The following is an 18,999-nucleotide window of genomic DNA, read 5'->3' on the forward strand; positions in this document are numbered from 1 at the left end:
TGGCATCTCCTTCAGCTAGCCACAAGACACAGCCCATCACTGTGAATGACAACAAGCCACCAATGCTCCTTTACCTTCCACGGGGTTTTTAGAACTCTCCAGGCTGCCTGGATAGTTTTAAGGCCCACCATAGTGTTGGGGGATGCTGCTTAGACTTATCTGGCCTCAAGGAAAAGAGATGCAACCATGGTTGTTGAGATAGGGCTCATTATGAGCAAGAAGGGGATTCTCACATGAAACATTTCTTCAAAACTTTCTGTCAGGCAGCTTCGTTCTCTATTATTGAGGTTATCTCCATCTTTCCCCCTTCATTTTACTGGTTTGTAATCTTAACTATTTCTGAATCACATTCAAATAGTTTTTTTCTCATTTTATATGACATTCCTGTCACTTAATTTTTATCACAGACATATAAACATTTTTAGAAGCATAAAACTGTATTAAGTAATTGCAATTTCCACATATAAGGGCCCTGCCAGTATGTGATCTTGATCCAAAGCAAGGTCTAATTTTCTAAGAGGACCTTTTAGAAACAGGTTTCAAAAGCAGGGACACTATAGGTTTTAAAAACATTCGATCTCTGGTTTAAACTGTCCAAGTGTATCCTCCCACTATAACTCAACCAGGGTTACTATAACTCAACCAGAAATTAAAATTTGGCAGCCAGTAAGAGGCATAAAGTTTCTCACACAAATAAGTGTCAAGAAAAAAGTTACTTTATTCCTTTAGGAGGAAAGCAAATTAATGTCATTGATTATATACTAATTTTATACAATTAGTAAAAAAAATTGCTTGATATTTTTCTCATTTCCACTCACGACTTTTCAAAATCATAAAAAGTAATTTCAGAGGAGACTGAGTTTAGGGCAAATATGTTAATTATAAGTACTAAATTAAAGCCAGCGTCAGGATTTTGCCAGTTAATTGCAGTTTTAACCTGCAGTAAAGTCTCAATGCTTGGTTCTTAAACTAATCAGTTAATTTTAGCTATCTGAAATTAACAACCCCCCTTGGCTCCCAGATTCATTTCTAGCCACTACAACTTAAAAACCACGGAAAAGCTTCTGTAGCTAAAAAATAGAAACACCATTACTTGATATACCTTATTTTTATCATGCTTAAAAAAGAAATGAATCCTGTAGGGTAAACAGAGCAAGTATTATCAATACTTTATGGATGGAGAGACGGAAATGAAATCCCTTGTCCAAGGACACATAGCTTATTTAATAAGAGAACCGGAGGAAGGATCCAGGGGTTCTGATTTTCTAGTCCAGCTGTCTTTGCATTTTGAAGTCAGCTTGGTTAATCCCCAGCCTCTAAATTCCTGGGATTGCTGTACTGAAGATGACTCATCACTAAATTCCTGTGTTCTCACTGAATCCTGCAGCGTAGAGGGCCCACTCCTAACCTGGGAACCAAGGGGGCGGTGCACCATGACGCGCGAACCCTCGAGGCCAGATAAGCAAACAGTCCTAGGGCTGTTTACCGAGGCAGTCCCTCACTCTGGGGACAGGTCATTGGGACCTCAGGGACTATAAACCCTCCGAGGTTCAAGGCTCTACCTGGCAGCCACCCGGCCCCTGCCCCCACGCCCGCGCTCTATCTCCGCGCTGCGCGCCGCGTGAAAAGCAGCCCAGCCCCCGAACGGCGCGCGCACCCCGCCGCCTAGCGTCGCGTGACCCGGCGGGGGCGCGCGGGGTTAGAGCCAGCTCGCGCCACTTCCGACGCAGCCCTCGGTTCAGGTTCCGGGGCGCGGCGGAGCTCCCGGCCTGTGGGTCGCGCGCGGCGCCCTTCGGTTCCGGGGCCACGCGCCCCGCGGCGGCCGCGATGGAGGAGGCCGGAGCGGCCGTGGTCGCTGCGGGGGAGGCTGAGCTGAACATGTCCCGCCTCAACGTGTCCCCCGAGACGCTGGAGTTGGAGCTGGAGGCGCGGGGCGAGGAGCGGCGCGGCGCCAGGGAGGCGCTGCTCCGGCTGCTGCTGCCTCATAACCGTCTGGTGTCGCTGCCGCGGGCGCTGGGCAGCGGCTTTCCACACCTCCAGCTGTTGGACGTGAGCGGCAACGCGTTGACCGCGCTCGGGCCTGAGCTGCTGGCGCTGAGCAGCCTGCGCACGCTGCTGGCCAAAAACAACAGGCTCGGAGGGCCCGGCGCGCTGCCCAAGGGCCTGGCCCAGTCGCCGCTCTGCCGCAGCCTCCAGATGCTCAACCTCAGCGGGAACTGCTTCCAGGAGGTGCCCGCCTCGTTGCTGGAGCTGCGCGCGCTGCAGACCCTCAGCCTGGGCGGCAACCAGCTGCAGAGCATCCCGGCCGAGATCGAGAACTTGCAGAGGTGAGCTGGGCCGTGCCCCCAAAAGTCGGGGAGCCTGGGGCGGTGTCCGGGAGCCCCGGAGCGCTAGGCCTGGTCTTGGCGTCGTACACTTGTCACGTAACCGCCTTCTTCCAGGCCCGCTCCTTAATTCTTTGGCAGTGAGCACTGCCCGGCCATCTCAGCGAGTTTGTACGTGAATAAATAAGATCGTTGTGTGTGACAGCGTTTGGGAATTGTGTTTGCCCCAAGCTGATTTTGGAAGCAGTTTTTCTTTTTGCTTGGTTCCGGGGGAGTGATCCGAACTGAGTAGGTACTCACACAAATGTAAATCTGAGGTTGTCATTTCCGTGCTCTGTCTGGTGGTTTTCCATACCTACAGATCAAAGTTTATGCCGTTTAGCATGACAAACAAGATATTCTGACCAAACCCTTGCTTTCCACTGCTCTGTATCGTTTCTCTGTAGCAACACTAGCACTCCTATCCTTTCTCTACTTTCCTTTCTCTGTCGCAATACTAGCACTACTACTTGTGAAAATAAGTGAGCCGTGCAGTTTACCAGCACCTTATGGACACTTACTAAATATGTGTTGAATGGATGCAGTGCCTCTGTACATGTGCAGTTCCCTTTGCCTGGAATGTTGCCTGCACCTGCCAAGCTCCTATTCATCCTTCAGAACCTATCTCCAGGGTTATCTATTTTCTTCCTCTACTGCTTCCTGAACAACAATTAGTTATTGACTAAACTGTCCTTTTGTACCTCATTCATCCTGTCATTGCATTTACCTTATTGATTGTAATTCTTTGTTCACAGGTCCGCCTCATGCACTACATTATTCAGTAAATAAATGTTGAATTAAATGGAAGGAGGAAGCAGAGGAAATAGGATAGCAAAAGTCTCCTAAAAGTGCTCTGCAAGGGTGTGAGAAAAAGAGCAAAAGGAAGTGTATTGTCCAAAGTGGAAAAAAAGTATCCGTCATCTGTAGAATATTTTCACACCTTGTTTTGAGTTTTCTAAGATAACAGAATATTAGAGCCAGAAAGAGTTAAATAGTGAAAAGAACATTAGCCTGAGAATAAGAACTCTTGGTGTCCCAGCCTTAGGCAGGTCACTTAACATATCCTGACCACAGCTTCCGAATCTGCAAAATAAGGCATTTGGACAAGATGTCCCTTCTTGACTCATCAACAGATATTTATGAAGTACTTGCCATGTAATATGCACTGTCCTAGGTACTGGGGATACAAAGGTGAACATGATCCTATTCTCATGGAGCTAACACACTAACAGGAGACATTAAACAACTAACTTGTAAACCTCATTATTTAATTACAGTTGTTATAAGTTCTATGAAGACAAATGGACTGTGTTGAAATAACAGAGGGACATGACTTAGTTTGGTTCTTGAAGAAGTAATCTGAATTGAGCTTTTGAAGGAAGAATAAGAATTAACTAGGAGAGGGTGGGGTGGGATCAGTCCAGGTAAAAGGAACAGTGCATGTAAAAGCCTGAAGGCAAGAGGGACTGAAGGCCAACATTTTGAAAGGAGGACATTGTACTAGAGCATAGTGAGAAAGTGGCCAAAAGGGAAAGTGGCATATGTGAACTTGGACCATTCCCAGGCCATGTTGGATCTTCAGGCCATGGTAAAGTTTGGATTTTATTCTAAGTACACAGGAGAGAGGTTTTTTGCTTTTGGTTTTTGGTTTTGGTTTGTTTGTTTTTTAGTTTATTTATTTATTTTGAGAGACAGCAAATGCAAGCAAGGGAGGAGCAGAGAGAGGGAGAGACAGAATAGAGAATCCCAAGCAGGCTCTATGCTGTCAGTGCAGAGCCCAATATAGGGCTCATTCCCACATCCCTGAGATCATGACCTGAGCCGAAATCAAGAGTCGGATGCCCAACTGACTGAGCCACCCAGGTGCCCCCACATGAGAGAGTTTTAAGCACATCTGTCTTGATGCTGCACAGCAATGGAGTGGGGAGAGGGTGGATAAGATAAGAGACTTTGAGGGCTGGTTAGAAGGAGGTCATTCTAGGAGAATGAGAGATGATGATAGCTTACATGTAGATGATGCTAGGAGAGCTAGTAAGAAGTAGAAGTGTTGGAAAGAGATTTATACATAAAATTGACAGTTCTTGGTTTCCTCATAATTTTGAAGTTCCATAATTCCAACCATCTCACTTAAGTCTTCTTGATATACTAAGAAAACAGTTATTACTTCTATCACATTGGGGGAAAGGTAGGCAAAAATCATATTTATTGAGTACTTATAATGCTGTAGGCTCTGTAGTAGGGGCTCTAAATATGCTTTTTAATTCTCACAATACCTCTATGAGATGAGAGGAAGAAACTGAGGCTCTGAGAGGTTAAGTTATAAGAACCCAAAGCTAATCAGTGGTGGAATTGGATTTGATCTGAGGGATCTCTGACTCCAACCCCAAGAATTTTCCACAGTGACAGAGTAGGGCCAACACCTAATCCTTCTGACTTCTATTGCATATGTAATCAGGAGGATGGGTCAAAACTCTTTGCCTGGTTGACCTGGTTTTCTGAGCTAATAAACTGTGCTTTATGGTCATTGTACCTTTGGCTCAGTTGTGTGTAGGATCTTTTTTGTCTGTGTTATCATTTTTCAGTTGTGTGCTCTATTTCTCTTTACTAATCAGAATCAGTAAAGGTTTAGGCCATGCTCCAAATTTAAATTCTAGTTGAGTGTAGGCTAAAAGGGTCATGTAGAAATACAGTCTTAGAAGTAGAAACAACCTGGGCAATGTCCTGATTCACCCCTTTTTGTTATTATTTTTTAATTTTTTTAAATGTTTTTATTTATTTTTGAGAGAGATCAATCAGGGTAGGGGCAGAGAGAGAGAGGGGGACACAGAATCTGAAGCAGGATCCAGGCTTCGAGCTGTCAGCACAGAGTCTGACACTGGGCTCAAACCCACAAACCATGGGATCATGACCTGACCCGAAGTCGGATGCCCAACTGCCTGAGCCACCCAGGCACCTGTTTATTTTTATTTTTTAAAGTTTATTTATTTATTTTGAGAGAGAGAGAGAGAGAGCGCGCACAAGTAGGGGAGGGGCAGAGAGAGAGAAAGAGATCACAAGCAGGCTCCATGCTGCCAGTGTAGAGCCCCATCCAGGGCTTTAACCCATGAAACCACAATATCATGACCTGAGCCGAAACCAAGAGTCAGACGCTCAACCAACTGAGCCACCCAAGCACCCTACCCCTTTTTATTTGATCAGATGAGGACAATGAGATTTAGTATCAGTCACTTAGTTGAAACCAGCTAGTGACGATGAGATTTATGTGGTTCATGTACTTTAAAATAAAGCCTGTCGTGAGTGATAGTATTTGAAAATGATTCAGTATGAGGATGCCACCTCAAGAAATCTACTTTCTTTATCCACAAGTGTATGGTTCTTATCTTTCTTTTTTTTTAATTTTTTAAAAATTTTTTTAACGTTTATTTATTTTTTTTTTTTTTTGAGACAGAGAGAGACAGCATGAACAGGAGAGGGTCAGAGAGAGAGGGAGACACAGAATCTGAAACAGGCTCCAGGCTCTGAGCTGTCAGCACAGAGCCCAATGCGGGGCTCGAACTCACAGACTGTGAGATCATGACCTGAGCCAAAGTCGGATGCTTAACCAACTGAGCCACCCAGGCACCCCGACTTTTTTTTTTAATTTTTAAAAAATGTTTATTTTTGAGAGAGAGAGAGAGACAGCGTGAGTGGGGGGAGGGATGGAGAGAGGGGGGAGACACAGAATCCAAAGCAACCTCCAGGCCCTGAGCTGTCAGCTCAGAGCCTGACATGGGGCTCGAACTCAAGAGCCATGAGATCATGACCTGAGCTGAAGTTGGATGCTTAACCGACTGAGCCACCCAGGCGCCCCTGGTTCTTAATCTGTCTGTGTTTCTCTTCCGGTTTTCTGCCTTTTTGTTCAGAACTGTCTCACTATAATTCCATCTCCCTGTAACCAACCATAATGTAGAACTAATTTATATTTTTGTTATTTTTTTTTCTTTTTAACATTTGTTCATTTTTGAGAGACAGAGAGACACACAGCATGAGTGGGGGGAGGGGCAGAGAGAGAGGGAGACACAGAATCCAAAGCAGGCTCCAGGTCTGATCTGTCAGCACAGAGCTTGACATAGGGCTTGAACTCGCAGACTGCAAGATCATGACCTGAGCTGAAGTCGGACACTCAACCGACTGAGCCACCCAGGTGCCCCAATATATTTTTGATATTCTTAATGTCATTTTTATTTGGGTGGAGAAGCAAAACGTTTTCTACTTGTACCTGTGGTTAAAGTTACTGGCACTAAGGGACTCTCATGTATTTTTTCAGTAGGTCATGGGCCCTTGCTAGAGAAAAGACACCCATTTCAGTATCCCTAATGATTGGAAAAGCAAAATACTTTCCAAGAAACAAATTTAAGGTTGGTCTGTTAATGCAAAACAGAAAGGAAAGGAAGAATTCTATAAATTCTGTGAATGAGTTTTCTGTTTTCAATATTCATCAAATACTAAAAAATAAAATTGTTCCAAGCCTGGTGAACAGAAATGCAATGTTGACAAATACACACCACAGGAACTCGTAAACACTATAGTTTTGATTTAAATTCAGCAATAGTTTCTTTTCTCCTTTCAGAAGCATGTTTGGAAACAGTGTGTTTTAGAAATTCCCACAAATCATGAAAGGCTACAAGTCTCTAGACCTTTGGAAATTGAGCTTCAAAGTGAGAAAATAAGCCTGAGAGTGTAAATTTAATATGCTGGCTGTGTACTCTGATTAATGGTACCCATCAGTTGCAAAAGAGAATTTATATGATTTTGAAATAGTGGGCTTTTTATATTTTAGAAGATGGAGATACTTTCTGCCAATGTCAAGTAACTACTAAGGTTTGGTATCCTTTCTGTCTGTGTACCTCCCCACTCACTCCAAAGCATTGATTAAAGGAGACATGGAGTCATAACTGACAACCAGATACTAATTTCTCTTAGTTCTTGACTTAAACAAATAGGAAGGAATATTTAAGTTTGCTCTCAGATTCACTCTTCCCTTTCTTCACCTTCTTTTCTTTTCTTCATCATTAAATTATATTGCAAATTGTTATTTAACTATTGAATTCTTCATGAAAGGACTCCCAGGATTGCTAAATTTTTTCCCAGGTAGTCTTCTAATTAAAACAGTCCCTTTTCCAGGATAATTTCAGTGATTTGGGCCCCAAATGTTCTATTCTATTCTACTCTATTTTATTCTATTCTAGTAGCTCCCCTCACTGAAAAAGAGATTTCTGAGTAACTAAGCATTAACTTATACCATATTTAGTAGGATCAAAAATCCTGCCCAGAAACCTTTTTTACCAGTACCTAAACACTTATGTGCAGGAGAATTCAGTCTTCTATGCAAACAGTTGCTTGCTGCTACAAGATGATCTTTGAAAGAGAAAAAATAACATCAAAATTAAAGTTGTCTGCTACTTTTACTAAGCATTATAAATCAAAAGGGAGAAATACAATCTTGGAAAAATTTGCATAGTCAAAAATAGGAAAAAAGTATCAATGTATGTTTTGTTTTTTTTTTAATTTTTTTTTTCAACGTTTATTTATTTTTGGGACAGAGAGAGACAGAGCATGAACGGGGGAGGGGCAGAGAGAGAGGGAGACACAGAATCGGAAACAGGCTCCAGGCTCCGAGCCATCAGCCCAGAGCCTGACGCGGGGCTCGAACTCACGGACCGCGAGATCGTGACCTGGCTGAAGTTGGACGCTTAACCGACTGCGCCACCCAGGTGCCCCTCAATGTATGTTTAAAATGACAAAACTTCAGGGGCGCCTGGGAGGCTCAGTGGTTGAGCGACCGACTTCGGCTCAGGTCATGATCTCATGGTTTGTGAGTTCGAGCCCCGCGTCGGGCTCTGTGCTGCCAGCTCAGAGCCTGGAGCCTGGAGCCTGCTTCTGAATCTGTGTCTCCCTCTTTCTCTGCCCCTCCCCCATTCATGCTCTGTCTCTCTCTGCCTCAGAAATAAACATTAAAAAAAATTTTTTTTTTAAATAAATACACTTGATCTTAGCCAAAAGGCCGAGAAGCGATTTTTTTTAAATAAATAAATAAAATGAAAAAACTTCAGATTCAGGCTGGCTTTTTAAATCACCATATTATCAAGGATGGCTGAGACTATGGACTAGATAAGAAATTCACAAATGAAAGAAATTATACCTGGGAAAATACATATAATAAGGTACTCACTAAAGGACTTTAAAATAAGTATGTTTTCTAACTTCAGAGAGGTAAAGGCAGGAACTTCAACAATGAAACAAGAATAAGAAGATTAAAAAACCGACAATTATGAAAACCCCAGTTAGAATCCCTAGAAATGAAAAAATGTAATTGTGAACTAAGTGTGCTGAAAGGTGGACTGAAGTCAGCTGATGAATGAATCGGTAAGCTAAAAGATCTTACTGAGGCATTCTCCTGGAATGCAGCACAAAAAGATAAAGAAATGGAAAGTATGAAAAAAATGTTTCTTTCATGGAAAATTGATTCCCACATTCAAACTGCTGTTTAGTAGAAATTCTAGAAAGAGAATATAGGAAAGGCAGTGTTTAAAGCAATAGTAGCTGAAATTTTCCACAATTAAAGAAAGAGTGCTCTAAACTGCTATCTTGAAACACCATAGTAAAACTTTAGAACAATGAGAATACAGAAAAAAGACACAGCTCCTAATGAGAAAAAAACTGATTACCTACAAAGAAACAATAGTAGTAATACTGGGTGTAATAAGATAATGAAATAATAGCTTCCTAGTGCTAAGGAAAAGTAACTGTCAACCTAGAGTTTTATGCTCAGCCAAGCTGTTATTCAACAGTGAAGGAAAGAGATAAAAACAGAGACAAAGGACTCGAAAATTAAGACCATGGGTCCTTGCTGAAAGGACTCGTAAAATATATACTCCAAGAAAAATGGACTTTAAAAGAAATAGCAAGCTGTTTACTAGCAAAGGCTTATACCTCACAGGTTGAAAACAAGCTTATCTGGGCCCAACCTATTTTTAGGTATAAGTGGGAACTAATTTTAATAAAATTCAGAATTATAAGAAGAGGGTTAAAACGGCAGAGGAGTAGGGTAACCCTAAGCTTGCCTCCTCCCCCAAACAGCTACATAAATATCGAAATAATCAAATAATTCTGAATACCCAAGAAATCAGAAGTCTTAGAGAACAAAGCTGCATGTCTGCAAACAAACAAACAAAATCCCTGTGGAAGGTAGGAACTGCAGAAGTTGATTTGTGGGAAAAAAGAGCCATGGGTGCTGCTGTGGAGAGGAATCCATGATCCCAGTGAGCAGAGTACAGAGTCTAACGTTTTGGAGGTTAACACCTGGTGGTGCTTCTGCAAGGAAGCAGGCAGCATGATCTGAGAATCCCCTGGGTTACATGGGGAGAAGCAGGTGACTACCCTGCTTGGAGTGCATTTGGTAGAAGTGATACAGCCTCTCCGGGGGCAAAAGACCTGGCAGGCACTGTAGAGCTGCTCCATTCACCAGTGTAGGAACAAAGACACTGGCTGAGGACAGCAAACCTCTGACAGTGTGTTACGATATCATAAACTCTGAGCCACTGCTTCTGCACGAGTCAAGTGACCATTTCCTGGGACAAGACAGCACCGGCCACAATACAGTGAAACCCTCCCCCAGAGGATCACAGCAGGCTGTGGGGGCCTCTGAAGTGTGGGGTTCAAACACAGCCATGCCTGAGAGAAAACCAAGGAGAGCTGCACCACCTGGCAGGTGGACAGCTCATACACAGCCGGGTGGAGGTGGGGATCTGACAGAAGCTAAGGACACAGGAGGGGTGATTGCACATCTGCAAGGGTGCAAACTTCCCACTCCAGAGACTAGAGAGCAGGGTGAAGCCATTTTCACTCCTAGCCCACCAGCACTGATGGACCACAGTGAGCTAAACAGCACCACCAAGTGGAGAAAGAATCTTTTAATTTTAATTTTATTTTATTATTTTTTTCTTTTTTATTTTTCTCCCCTCCAAAATGACAAGACAGAGGAATTCATCCCCAAAAAAGAACAGGAAGAAATGATGACCACAGATAAGATGTCTGAACTAGAATTTAAAACAATTATAAGGGTTCTAGCTGGGCTTGAAAAGAGCATAGAAGACTAGAGAATCCCTTACTACAGAGATAAAAGAAAAATCTAGTCAGGCCAAAATTAAAAATGCTATAACCAAGTTGCAAACCCAAATGGAGGCCATAACAATGAGGATGGACAAAGCAGAGGAGTGAATTAGTGATACAAGAGATAAAATTAATGGGAAATAGTGAAGCTGAAAAGAAGAGGGAAACAAAGGTAATGGAGCATGAAGGTAGACTTAAGGAACTTAGCAACTTATTAAAATGAAATAGCATTTGTACCTTAGCAGTCCCAGAAGCTGAAGGGAGAGGAAAAAGGTCAGAAATTTTATTTGAGCAAATTACAGTTGAAAACTACCCTAATCTCGGGAAAGAATCAGACATCCAAATCCAGGAGGCACAGAGAACTCTCATCAAAATCAACAAAATCCAGCCAACACTAAGACATATCATGGTAAAATTTGCAAGATACAGAGATTAAGGAAAGAATCCTGCAAGCAGCAAGGGAAAAAGCAGTTCCTAACCTACAAAGGAAGACAAATCAAGTTAGCAGATCTCTCCACAGAAACCTGGCAGGCCAGAAGGGAGTGGCATAATATATTTAAAAGCTGAATGGGGAAAATATGCAGCCAAGAATACTTTATCCAGCAAGGCAGTCATTCAGAATAGAAGGAGAGATAAAGATTTTCCCACACAAACAAAAACAAAAGGAGTTTGTGACCACTAAACCAGCCCTGCAAGAAATATTAAAGGGAACTCTTTGAGTGGGAAAGAAAGACCAAAAGCAACAAAGACTAGAAAGGAACAGAGAACATCTCCAGAAACACCAACTCTATAGGTAACACAATGGCACTAAATTCATATCTTTCAATAATCAATATGAATGTAAATGGACTAAATTCTCCAATCAAAAGACACAGGGTATCAGAATAGATTAAACCCACAAGACTGATCTACATATTGCCTACAAAAGATTCATTTTAGACATAAAGACACCTCCAGATTGAAAGTGAGGGGATGGAGAACCATCTATCCTGCTAATGGACATGAAAAGGAAGCCGGAGTAGCCATACTTAGATGAACTAGATTTTAGAACAAAGACTGTAACAAGAGAGGAAGAAGGGCATTATATCATAATTAAAAGGTCTATCCAACAAGAAGATCAAACAATTGTAAATATTTATGCCCCAAATTGAAAACACCCAAATACATAAATCAGTTACTAACAACCATAAAGAAACTCACTGATAGTAATACAATAATAGGAGACTTTAATACAGCACTTACAGGAATGGACAGATCATCTAAGCAGAAAAATTGATAAGGAAACAATAGTTTTGAATTACATACTGGACCAGATGGCCTTAACAGGTATATTCAGGACATTCCATCCTAAAGCAGCAGAATGCACATTCTTTTCAAGTGCACACAAAATTTTCTACAGAATAGCTCCATACTGAGTCACAAATCATGCCTCAACAAATTCAAAAAGATCGACATCATACCACGCACATTTTTAGACCACAACACCATGAAACTTGAAGTCAGCCATAAGGAAAAATTTGGAAAGACCACAAATACATGGAGGTTAAAAAAACATCCTATTAAAGAATAGGGCTAACCTATTTCCTGGGCTAACTAGGAAATTAAAGAAGAAGTTAAAAAGTATATGGAGGCAAATGAAAATGAAAACACAGTAGTCCAAAACGTTTGGGATAAAGTGATGGTGATCCTAAGAGGGAAGTATATTGCAATTCAGGTTTATCTCAAGAAGCAAGAAAGGTCTCAAATATACAACCTAACCATACACCTAATGGAGCTCCAAAAGGAACAGCAAATAAAGCCTAAAGGCAACAGAAGAAGGGAAATAATAAATACTAGAATGGAAATAAATGATACAAAACAAACAAAAATAAAAAAAATGGGTGACTCGGTTGAGCATCCAGCTCTTGATCTCAGTTCAGGTCTTGATCTCAGGGTCCTGAGTTTGAGCCCACATGGGGCTCCACACTGGGCATGGAGCCTACTTAAAAAAATAATAATGATAGAAGAAACCAAAAAACCCAGTAGAACAGATTACCAAAACTAAGTGCTGATTCTTTGAAAGAATTCATAAAATTGATAAACCCCTAGCCAGACTTATCAAATAGAAAAGAGAAAGGACCCAAATAAATAAAGTCACAAGTGAAAGGTGAGAGATCACAACCAACAACTCAGAAATACAGACAATTGTGATAGAATATTATGAAAAATTATTTGCCAACAAACTGGATAATCTGGAAGAAATGGATAAATTCCAAGAAACGTGCAAACTACCAAAACTGAAACAGGAAGAAATAGAAAATATGAATAGACCCATAACCAGCAAAGAAATTAAAACAGTAATCAAAAATCTCCCAACAAACATGAGTCAAGGGCCAAATTGGCTTCCCAGGAGAATTCTACTAGACATTGAAAGAAGAGTTAATACTTACTCTTCTCAAACCGTTCCAAAAAATAGAAATGGAAGGAAAACTTCCAGACTCATTCTACGAGGCCAGCATTACCTTGATTCCAAAACAAGCAAAGACCCTACTAAAAAGGGGAATTACAAGCCAGTATCCCTGATGAACATGGATGCAAAAATTTTCAACAAGATACTGGCAAATTGAATCCAACAGTACATTAAAATACTTATTCACCACAATCAAGTGGGATTTATTTCTGGGCTGCTGGGGTGGTTCAGTGTTCTCAAATCAATCAGTGATACACCACATTTATAAAAGAAAGAGTAAGAACCATATGATCCTCTTGATAGATGCAGAAAAAGCATTTGACAAAATACAGCATCCATTCTTGATAAAAACCCTCAACTAGTAGGGTTTGATGGAACATACCTCAAGATCATAAAGGCCACATGCGAAAAACCCACAGCTAATATCCTCAGTGGGGAAAAACTGAGAGCCTTTCAGCTATGGTAGGAACAAGGCAAGGATGTCCACTATTTAACATAGTACTGAAAATTTTAGTCTCAGCAATCAGACAACAAAAAGAAATAAAAGGCATCCATAGGAAGAAGTCAAACTTCCACTATTTGTAGATGACGTGATACGCTATGTAGAAAACCTTAAAGACACCAAAAAATTGCTAGAACTAATATATGAATTCAGGAAAGTTGTAGGATATAAAATCAACATACAGAAATGTGTTGCATTTCTATACACCAATAATGAAGCAACAGAAAAAGATCAAGGAATTGATCCCATTTGCAGTTTAACCAAAAACCATGAGATACCTAGGAATAAACCTAACCAAAGAGGTAAAATATCTGTTCTCTGGAAACTATAGAACACTTATGAAAGAAATTGAAGAAAACACAAGGAAATAGAAAAGCATTCCATGCTCATGGATTGAAAGAACAAGCATTGTTAAAATGTCTATACTACCCACAGCAATCTACACATTTAAGGCAATCCCCATCAAAATACCACCTGCATTTTTCACAGAGCTAGAACAATCCTAAAGTTTGTATGGAACCACAAAAGACCCTGAATAGCCAAAGCAATACTGAAAAAGAAAAACAAAAATGAAGGCATCCTGATTTCAAATTATAAAACTATTGTCATTAAGGCAGTATGGTACTGGCACAAAAACAGGTACATAGATCAATGGAACAGATAGAAAACCCAGAAATGGGCCCACAACTATATGGTCAACTAATCTTCGACGAAGCAGGAAAGAATATCCAGTGGAAAAAAGTCTCTTTAACAAATGCTGTTGGGAAAACTGGACAGCAACATGCAGAAAAATGAAACTGGACTACTTTCTCACACTATACACAAAACTAAATTCAAAATAGATGAAAGACCTAAATGTGAGCCAGGAAACCATAAAAATCCTAGAGGAGAATGCAGGCAGCAACCTCTCTGACATCAGTCATAGCAACTTCTTGCTAGACCTGTCTCTGGACATGATTAAAACACAACAAATGAACAAAAGATATTAGATATACTGTGGTATTAGAAAACACAAGTCTAAATATATCAACAATCAAGTTGTGTACGTTTGTAAAGAGTTCACTTGAAATAACCCAATGAGTTAAAAGTAACAAGATAGAAAAAGATGTATCAAGTAAATCTCTACCATTTTGCATCTGTGCTACTGCATTAGGCTCCAGACTGTTCATCCTGCTTCCTCTCCTCCCATCATACTCCCCTCTCCCCACCACTTACCATGCTACTTTTCACACAGTAGCCAAGTGGTCTTTCTAAAGTGTAAGTTAAGTTAGACAATTAGCCTTTGTTCAAAACCCTTCCTACATAGGATAAAATCCTTACTAAGGCCCAAAGGTCCCTCTGATCTGGCCTTCCCAGGCTATCTGTCTGACCTCTGACCACCACTCTCCCACTTTTACTACACTGATGTACCCGCACTGGCAACACACCAAGCATTTTTCAGCCTCAGGGATTTGTACTCATTTATTCTATTCAGATCTCCATTCACATGTCATCTAAGAGAAACTTTCCTGAGCACCCTGTCTAGAATTTCACTTTAATCACCATCTGATTACCTCCCTTTTTCTTTATAACACGTAAACATATCTGTCATAATCTATATGTGTTCTCTGATTTATTTTCTATCACTAGATTGTAAGGTCAAGAACTTGGTCTTATTTGTACCATATTCCTTGGAATAGTGCCTGGCACATGGTAGGTGCCCAGTTCATATGTGTTAACTAGGTACTTTATATTATATATTACTCTATTTTGAAGAAGAAGAAACGGAGGCATAACGAGAATAAGTAATTGGTCTGTCTAACTTCTTATTCTGGTGAATGGTGGATTAAGTGAAATAAATACTAACAAATAAAAGAAGACAGTATTGATAATGAAAAGAAATAAATTTTAAGGCAAAATGGATTAAAAGGGAAAAAGAGAAATGCTTCATGTGAGTTAAGGAACAGTTTAACAAGGATTTATCTGTATTATAGCTCCTGTATTTTCAGAGGGAAAGAACAAAACTTGGTAATTATAAACGGAAGAAGGAAAACTATGGTTCTGGTAGAAGACTAAGCAGCAGAACAAGAAGGCCAAATAATGAGAGATAACTGTAAAAATTTGAATTGCAGTTAATAAGCTCAATCCTAGTAGCTACACATTCATTGTACATGTGTAAAATATGAACAAAAATAGACCATGCTCTAGGCCACAGAGAAACAAGGTTATGCAGAACATATATTTAACAACAAAGCTCCCAACAAATTAATAAGAGAAAGCCATATAACCTATGAGAAAAATGGGTAAAGGATATGAACAGGCAGTTCTCTAAAGATACACAAATGGCCAAAACATACAAAATTCACTAGTAACTAGAGAACTGCAAATTTAAAGAACAGAATTGTGTCATTTTTCATACAAATAATAACAAAAAACTGAAGGAGATGATGATAATAAGTGTTGGCAGGTTTACGTGGTAAGAAGTGCCCTTAAATGCTAATTGTGGATTTGTAATTAGCTGTACCTCTGCAGAGTAACTTGGCTTTACCTTTTAACATTTCCCTTTTAACCTGATTTCCTAAAATCTTCCCCTGGAACTCTGATTAAATTTGGATGGGGCTTCGATTTTGTAGCTTTAAAAGTACCCCAGGGAATTCTTACCCTGGAAGTTTGGGTATAGTAGGTATTTTCTCTTTAAGACACACTTAAAGGTGTCTTAAAGAATGCTAGTGTCTACTGAGTTAGCAGATTTAACAGGAAGACAAAACAGTCATGAAAAAGATCTGTATGTATACATTTTAATTATATTTATATACATTGTAAGAAGTGATTCTGCCACTCCCTGCCGAAATCTTTTGGAGAGAGCCTTTCTACAATCATTACCACAAAAAGTGGCAGTACGTTTTGGTGCAATATATTTTATGTCTGAAATATTGTTAACTTGATGGAAAATAAGGTGACTATCTAGAACTTTAATTTCATGATAGTGGTCAGTTTTACATAATTTATTTAGATAGTTCCTGAAGAATGCATTTGCAATAGTAAGAACAAAGAAGAAATGTAGAGTTCAGCCATGTTTTTCCACTGTCTTCAGGAAAAGGTTAGTAGTTTTCCCATTGCCTCACAGTGCATCAAATCCAAGCCTACCATCACAGAATTTGGGCTTCATGTAATCTGGCTTTCATTCAGCCTTCTCTCTGGGTTCTTCAATATGAATTCTCTTCTTCTGTGTTAAAAGATGTGTTTGTTGTCCCAAAAAAGCTCTCCCCTCCAACCTATTTTCTTTCCTGCATTTGCACGGGCTAAAGTCCAGCCAAAGTCATAACACTTTTGCAAAACCTGTCTCAGTCCCTACTACTGTGTCCTTTTCTTCTCTACTTTTTAAACTTCTCTATTATTTATGGACTGTTCTGCTTACTTTGGTATTTTAATCATGTTATTCTTATTTATGTCTTTGTTTTGTGTTTAATTATAATATTGTCTAACGATGGCATGTCTTACCTGTCATATAAGCTCCCTGAAGGTTGCTTTATTTCTCTAGAGACCATATAGCACTTAGCACATCCCTAAGCAAAACATTTGCTGAATTAATAAATAAATATGTTTGTTGTAATAAAGACATTGGAATTTCTTGTCCAGTTTTTGTTTGTTTACATTTGTTTTTATTTGTTTTTACAGTTTAGAGTGTTTATATCTCGGAGGAAACTTCATCAAAGAAATCCCACCAGAATTAGCAAATCTGCCTTCTCTAAGTTACTTGGTATTATGTGACAACAAAATTCAAAGTGTGCCTCCTCAGCTTTCACAGTGAGTAGTTTCAGGCAATCTAAGTACACACAGAGATCCAGGCTTAGGAATTTTTGTCCTAAGTATTCATCCCACGTATTTTATATGTAAAAGAGAATTAGACATTCTCAAAGTAAATGATACATGAGAATTATAATTTTGAGGTTTGCTGTGAGTTGAGTTGCTTATTTTTAATACTACTTTTAAATGCCCTGGTTTATTCCTCAAAATATTTGGTTAGCCAGTTTTCTCTAATCAAAAATAGAGTAATTTGGCATAGATTTCTCCAGGGTTTATGGAATTTTAATTGATTTTATATTTGATATGAAGCATTCCTGTCCTGATGAAATAATGTGAAAGAACTTGCTTTCTGTTGCATGTTAAATCTTTGTAGGTGTCTGAATGATAAGGCATACTAAAAAAAAAAAATCTTTAAATCTAGCATTTGTATCAGCCTGGCACATCAGAATACTAATTCTACACTCTCTTAAGATTCCATGGGCAAATGTCATTTCATGATATTTACAAGTCTGCACTCTAGTTTCAGTTCCTTTTTATTTTACTTCATTGACCTTAATTGCTCATTCTCTTGGGGAAATCAAGCTCTTCGCTTAACTCTCTCGTAGTTAGCTTGCTCCCTGCCATTTATTTTTATACTACCTTCATTGTAGGTTGCATTCACTTCGTTCCCTCAGTCTTCACAATAACTTGCTGACATACCTGCCTCGAGAGATCCTCAATCTTATTCATTTGGAAGAATTGAGTTTGCGAGGAAATCCATTGGTTGTTCGTTTTGTTAGAGATTTAACCTATGACCCTCCAACTCTCCTGGAATTAGCTGCACGGACCATTAAAATTCGAAATATTTCCTACACTCCCTTCGATCTTCCTGGGAATCTTCTTAGATACTTGAGTTTAGCCAGCAATTGCCCAAACCCAAAGTGTGGAGGTAAGTTCATTCAGTATATATGTTTCCTGTTCCTTGAGCTTTTTTTTTTATATTGATAATCGAAATGTTTTTAATTACTTGTCTTCTTTCAGAGAAAGGCATTTAATCTGTTTCTGTTTCCCTCATCCTTTCACCCTTTTACCAAAAAGAAGACATTTCTCCCATCTCCCCCTTCCTTCCTTCCATTTTGTTTTTCATTGGTTTTGCTTTTTTGCTTGTTTGTTTGTTTGTTTTTACAATTCATACAGAAGGAAAATACCCAGAAAGTCTCAGCATGTCTTTGAACTGTCATAGGATAGTAGAGTAAGACAGTAAAATGAGAGGAAACACAAAAGAAGCATTAAACAGTCCTGACAGTTTAAGTTTGTGTGAAAATCAAGTGAGATCATTAGTGAAACTGCTTTGAAACCTGTAGATTAAGAACCTGTGGAAATGTAAGATTATTTAAGGTTTATTTCTTTATTTTGAGAGAGAGAGTGAACAGGGGAGAGGCAGAGAGAGAAGGAGAATGAGAATCCCAGGCAGGCTCTGCACAGTCAGCACGGAGCCTGATGTGGGACTCAAATTCACAAACCGTGAGATCATGACCTGAGCTGAAACCCAAGAGTTAGACACTTAACTCACTGAGCCACCCAGGTGCCCCAATAGTCCTAACAGTTTAAAAAGAGTCTCCAAAATGTGTAGCCACCTTTCATATTTATTTGAAGGACATTTTCATAGACCCACTGTTCTGAGTATCAGGTACCTTCATAGAACATGATTCAGGATGTAGGAGAATGGGCTGAATGTGCCAGTTTTGGAATGTACCCTGGATTTATAT

General features: G+C 39.9%; 1 protein-coding gene and 1 non-coding gene across 3 annotated transcripts in view; one reads left to right on the forward strand and one right to left on the reverse strand.

Annotated features, from left to right (window-relative positions):
* Positions 1–1,688: 1,688 nt before the first annotated feature.
* The window catches only part of LRRC58 (leucine rich repeat containing 58), a 48,537-nt gene continuing 31,226 nt past the window's right edge, over positions 1,689–18,999 (forward strand). The window contains exons 1-3 of one of the 2 annotated variants that reach the window (XM_086675332.1): positions 1,689–2,327; positions 17,123–17,251; positions 17,902–18,179. In XM_086675332.1, the coding sequence (XP_086531458.1) occupies positions 1,828–2,327; positions 17,123–17,251; positions 17,902–18,179 (907 nt within the window). In that variant the 5' untranslated portion in view covers positions 1,689–1,827. The remainder of the gene's footprint in view (positions 2,328–17,122; positions 17,252–17,901; positions 18,180–18,999) is intronic. The other variant, XM_025913972.2, reaches the window with a different exon arrangement.
* LOC112850640 (U2 spliceosomal RNA) lies at positions 8,221–8,418 on the reverse strand. The gene has a single exon (XR_003222730.1). It is a non-coding gene; the product is annotated as a U2 spliceosomal RNA (small nuclear RNA).

The sequence above is a fragment of the Puma concolor genome, chromosome C2 (assembly GCF_028749965.1).
Source record: "Puma concolor isolate L17-30 chromosome C2, mPumCon1.1.hap2, whole genome shotgun sequence".
In the NCBI taxonomy this organism is placed as follows: domain Eukaryota; kingdom Metazoa; phylum Chordata; class Mammalia; order Carnivora; family Felidae; genus Puma; species Puma concolor.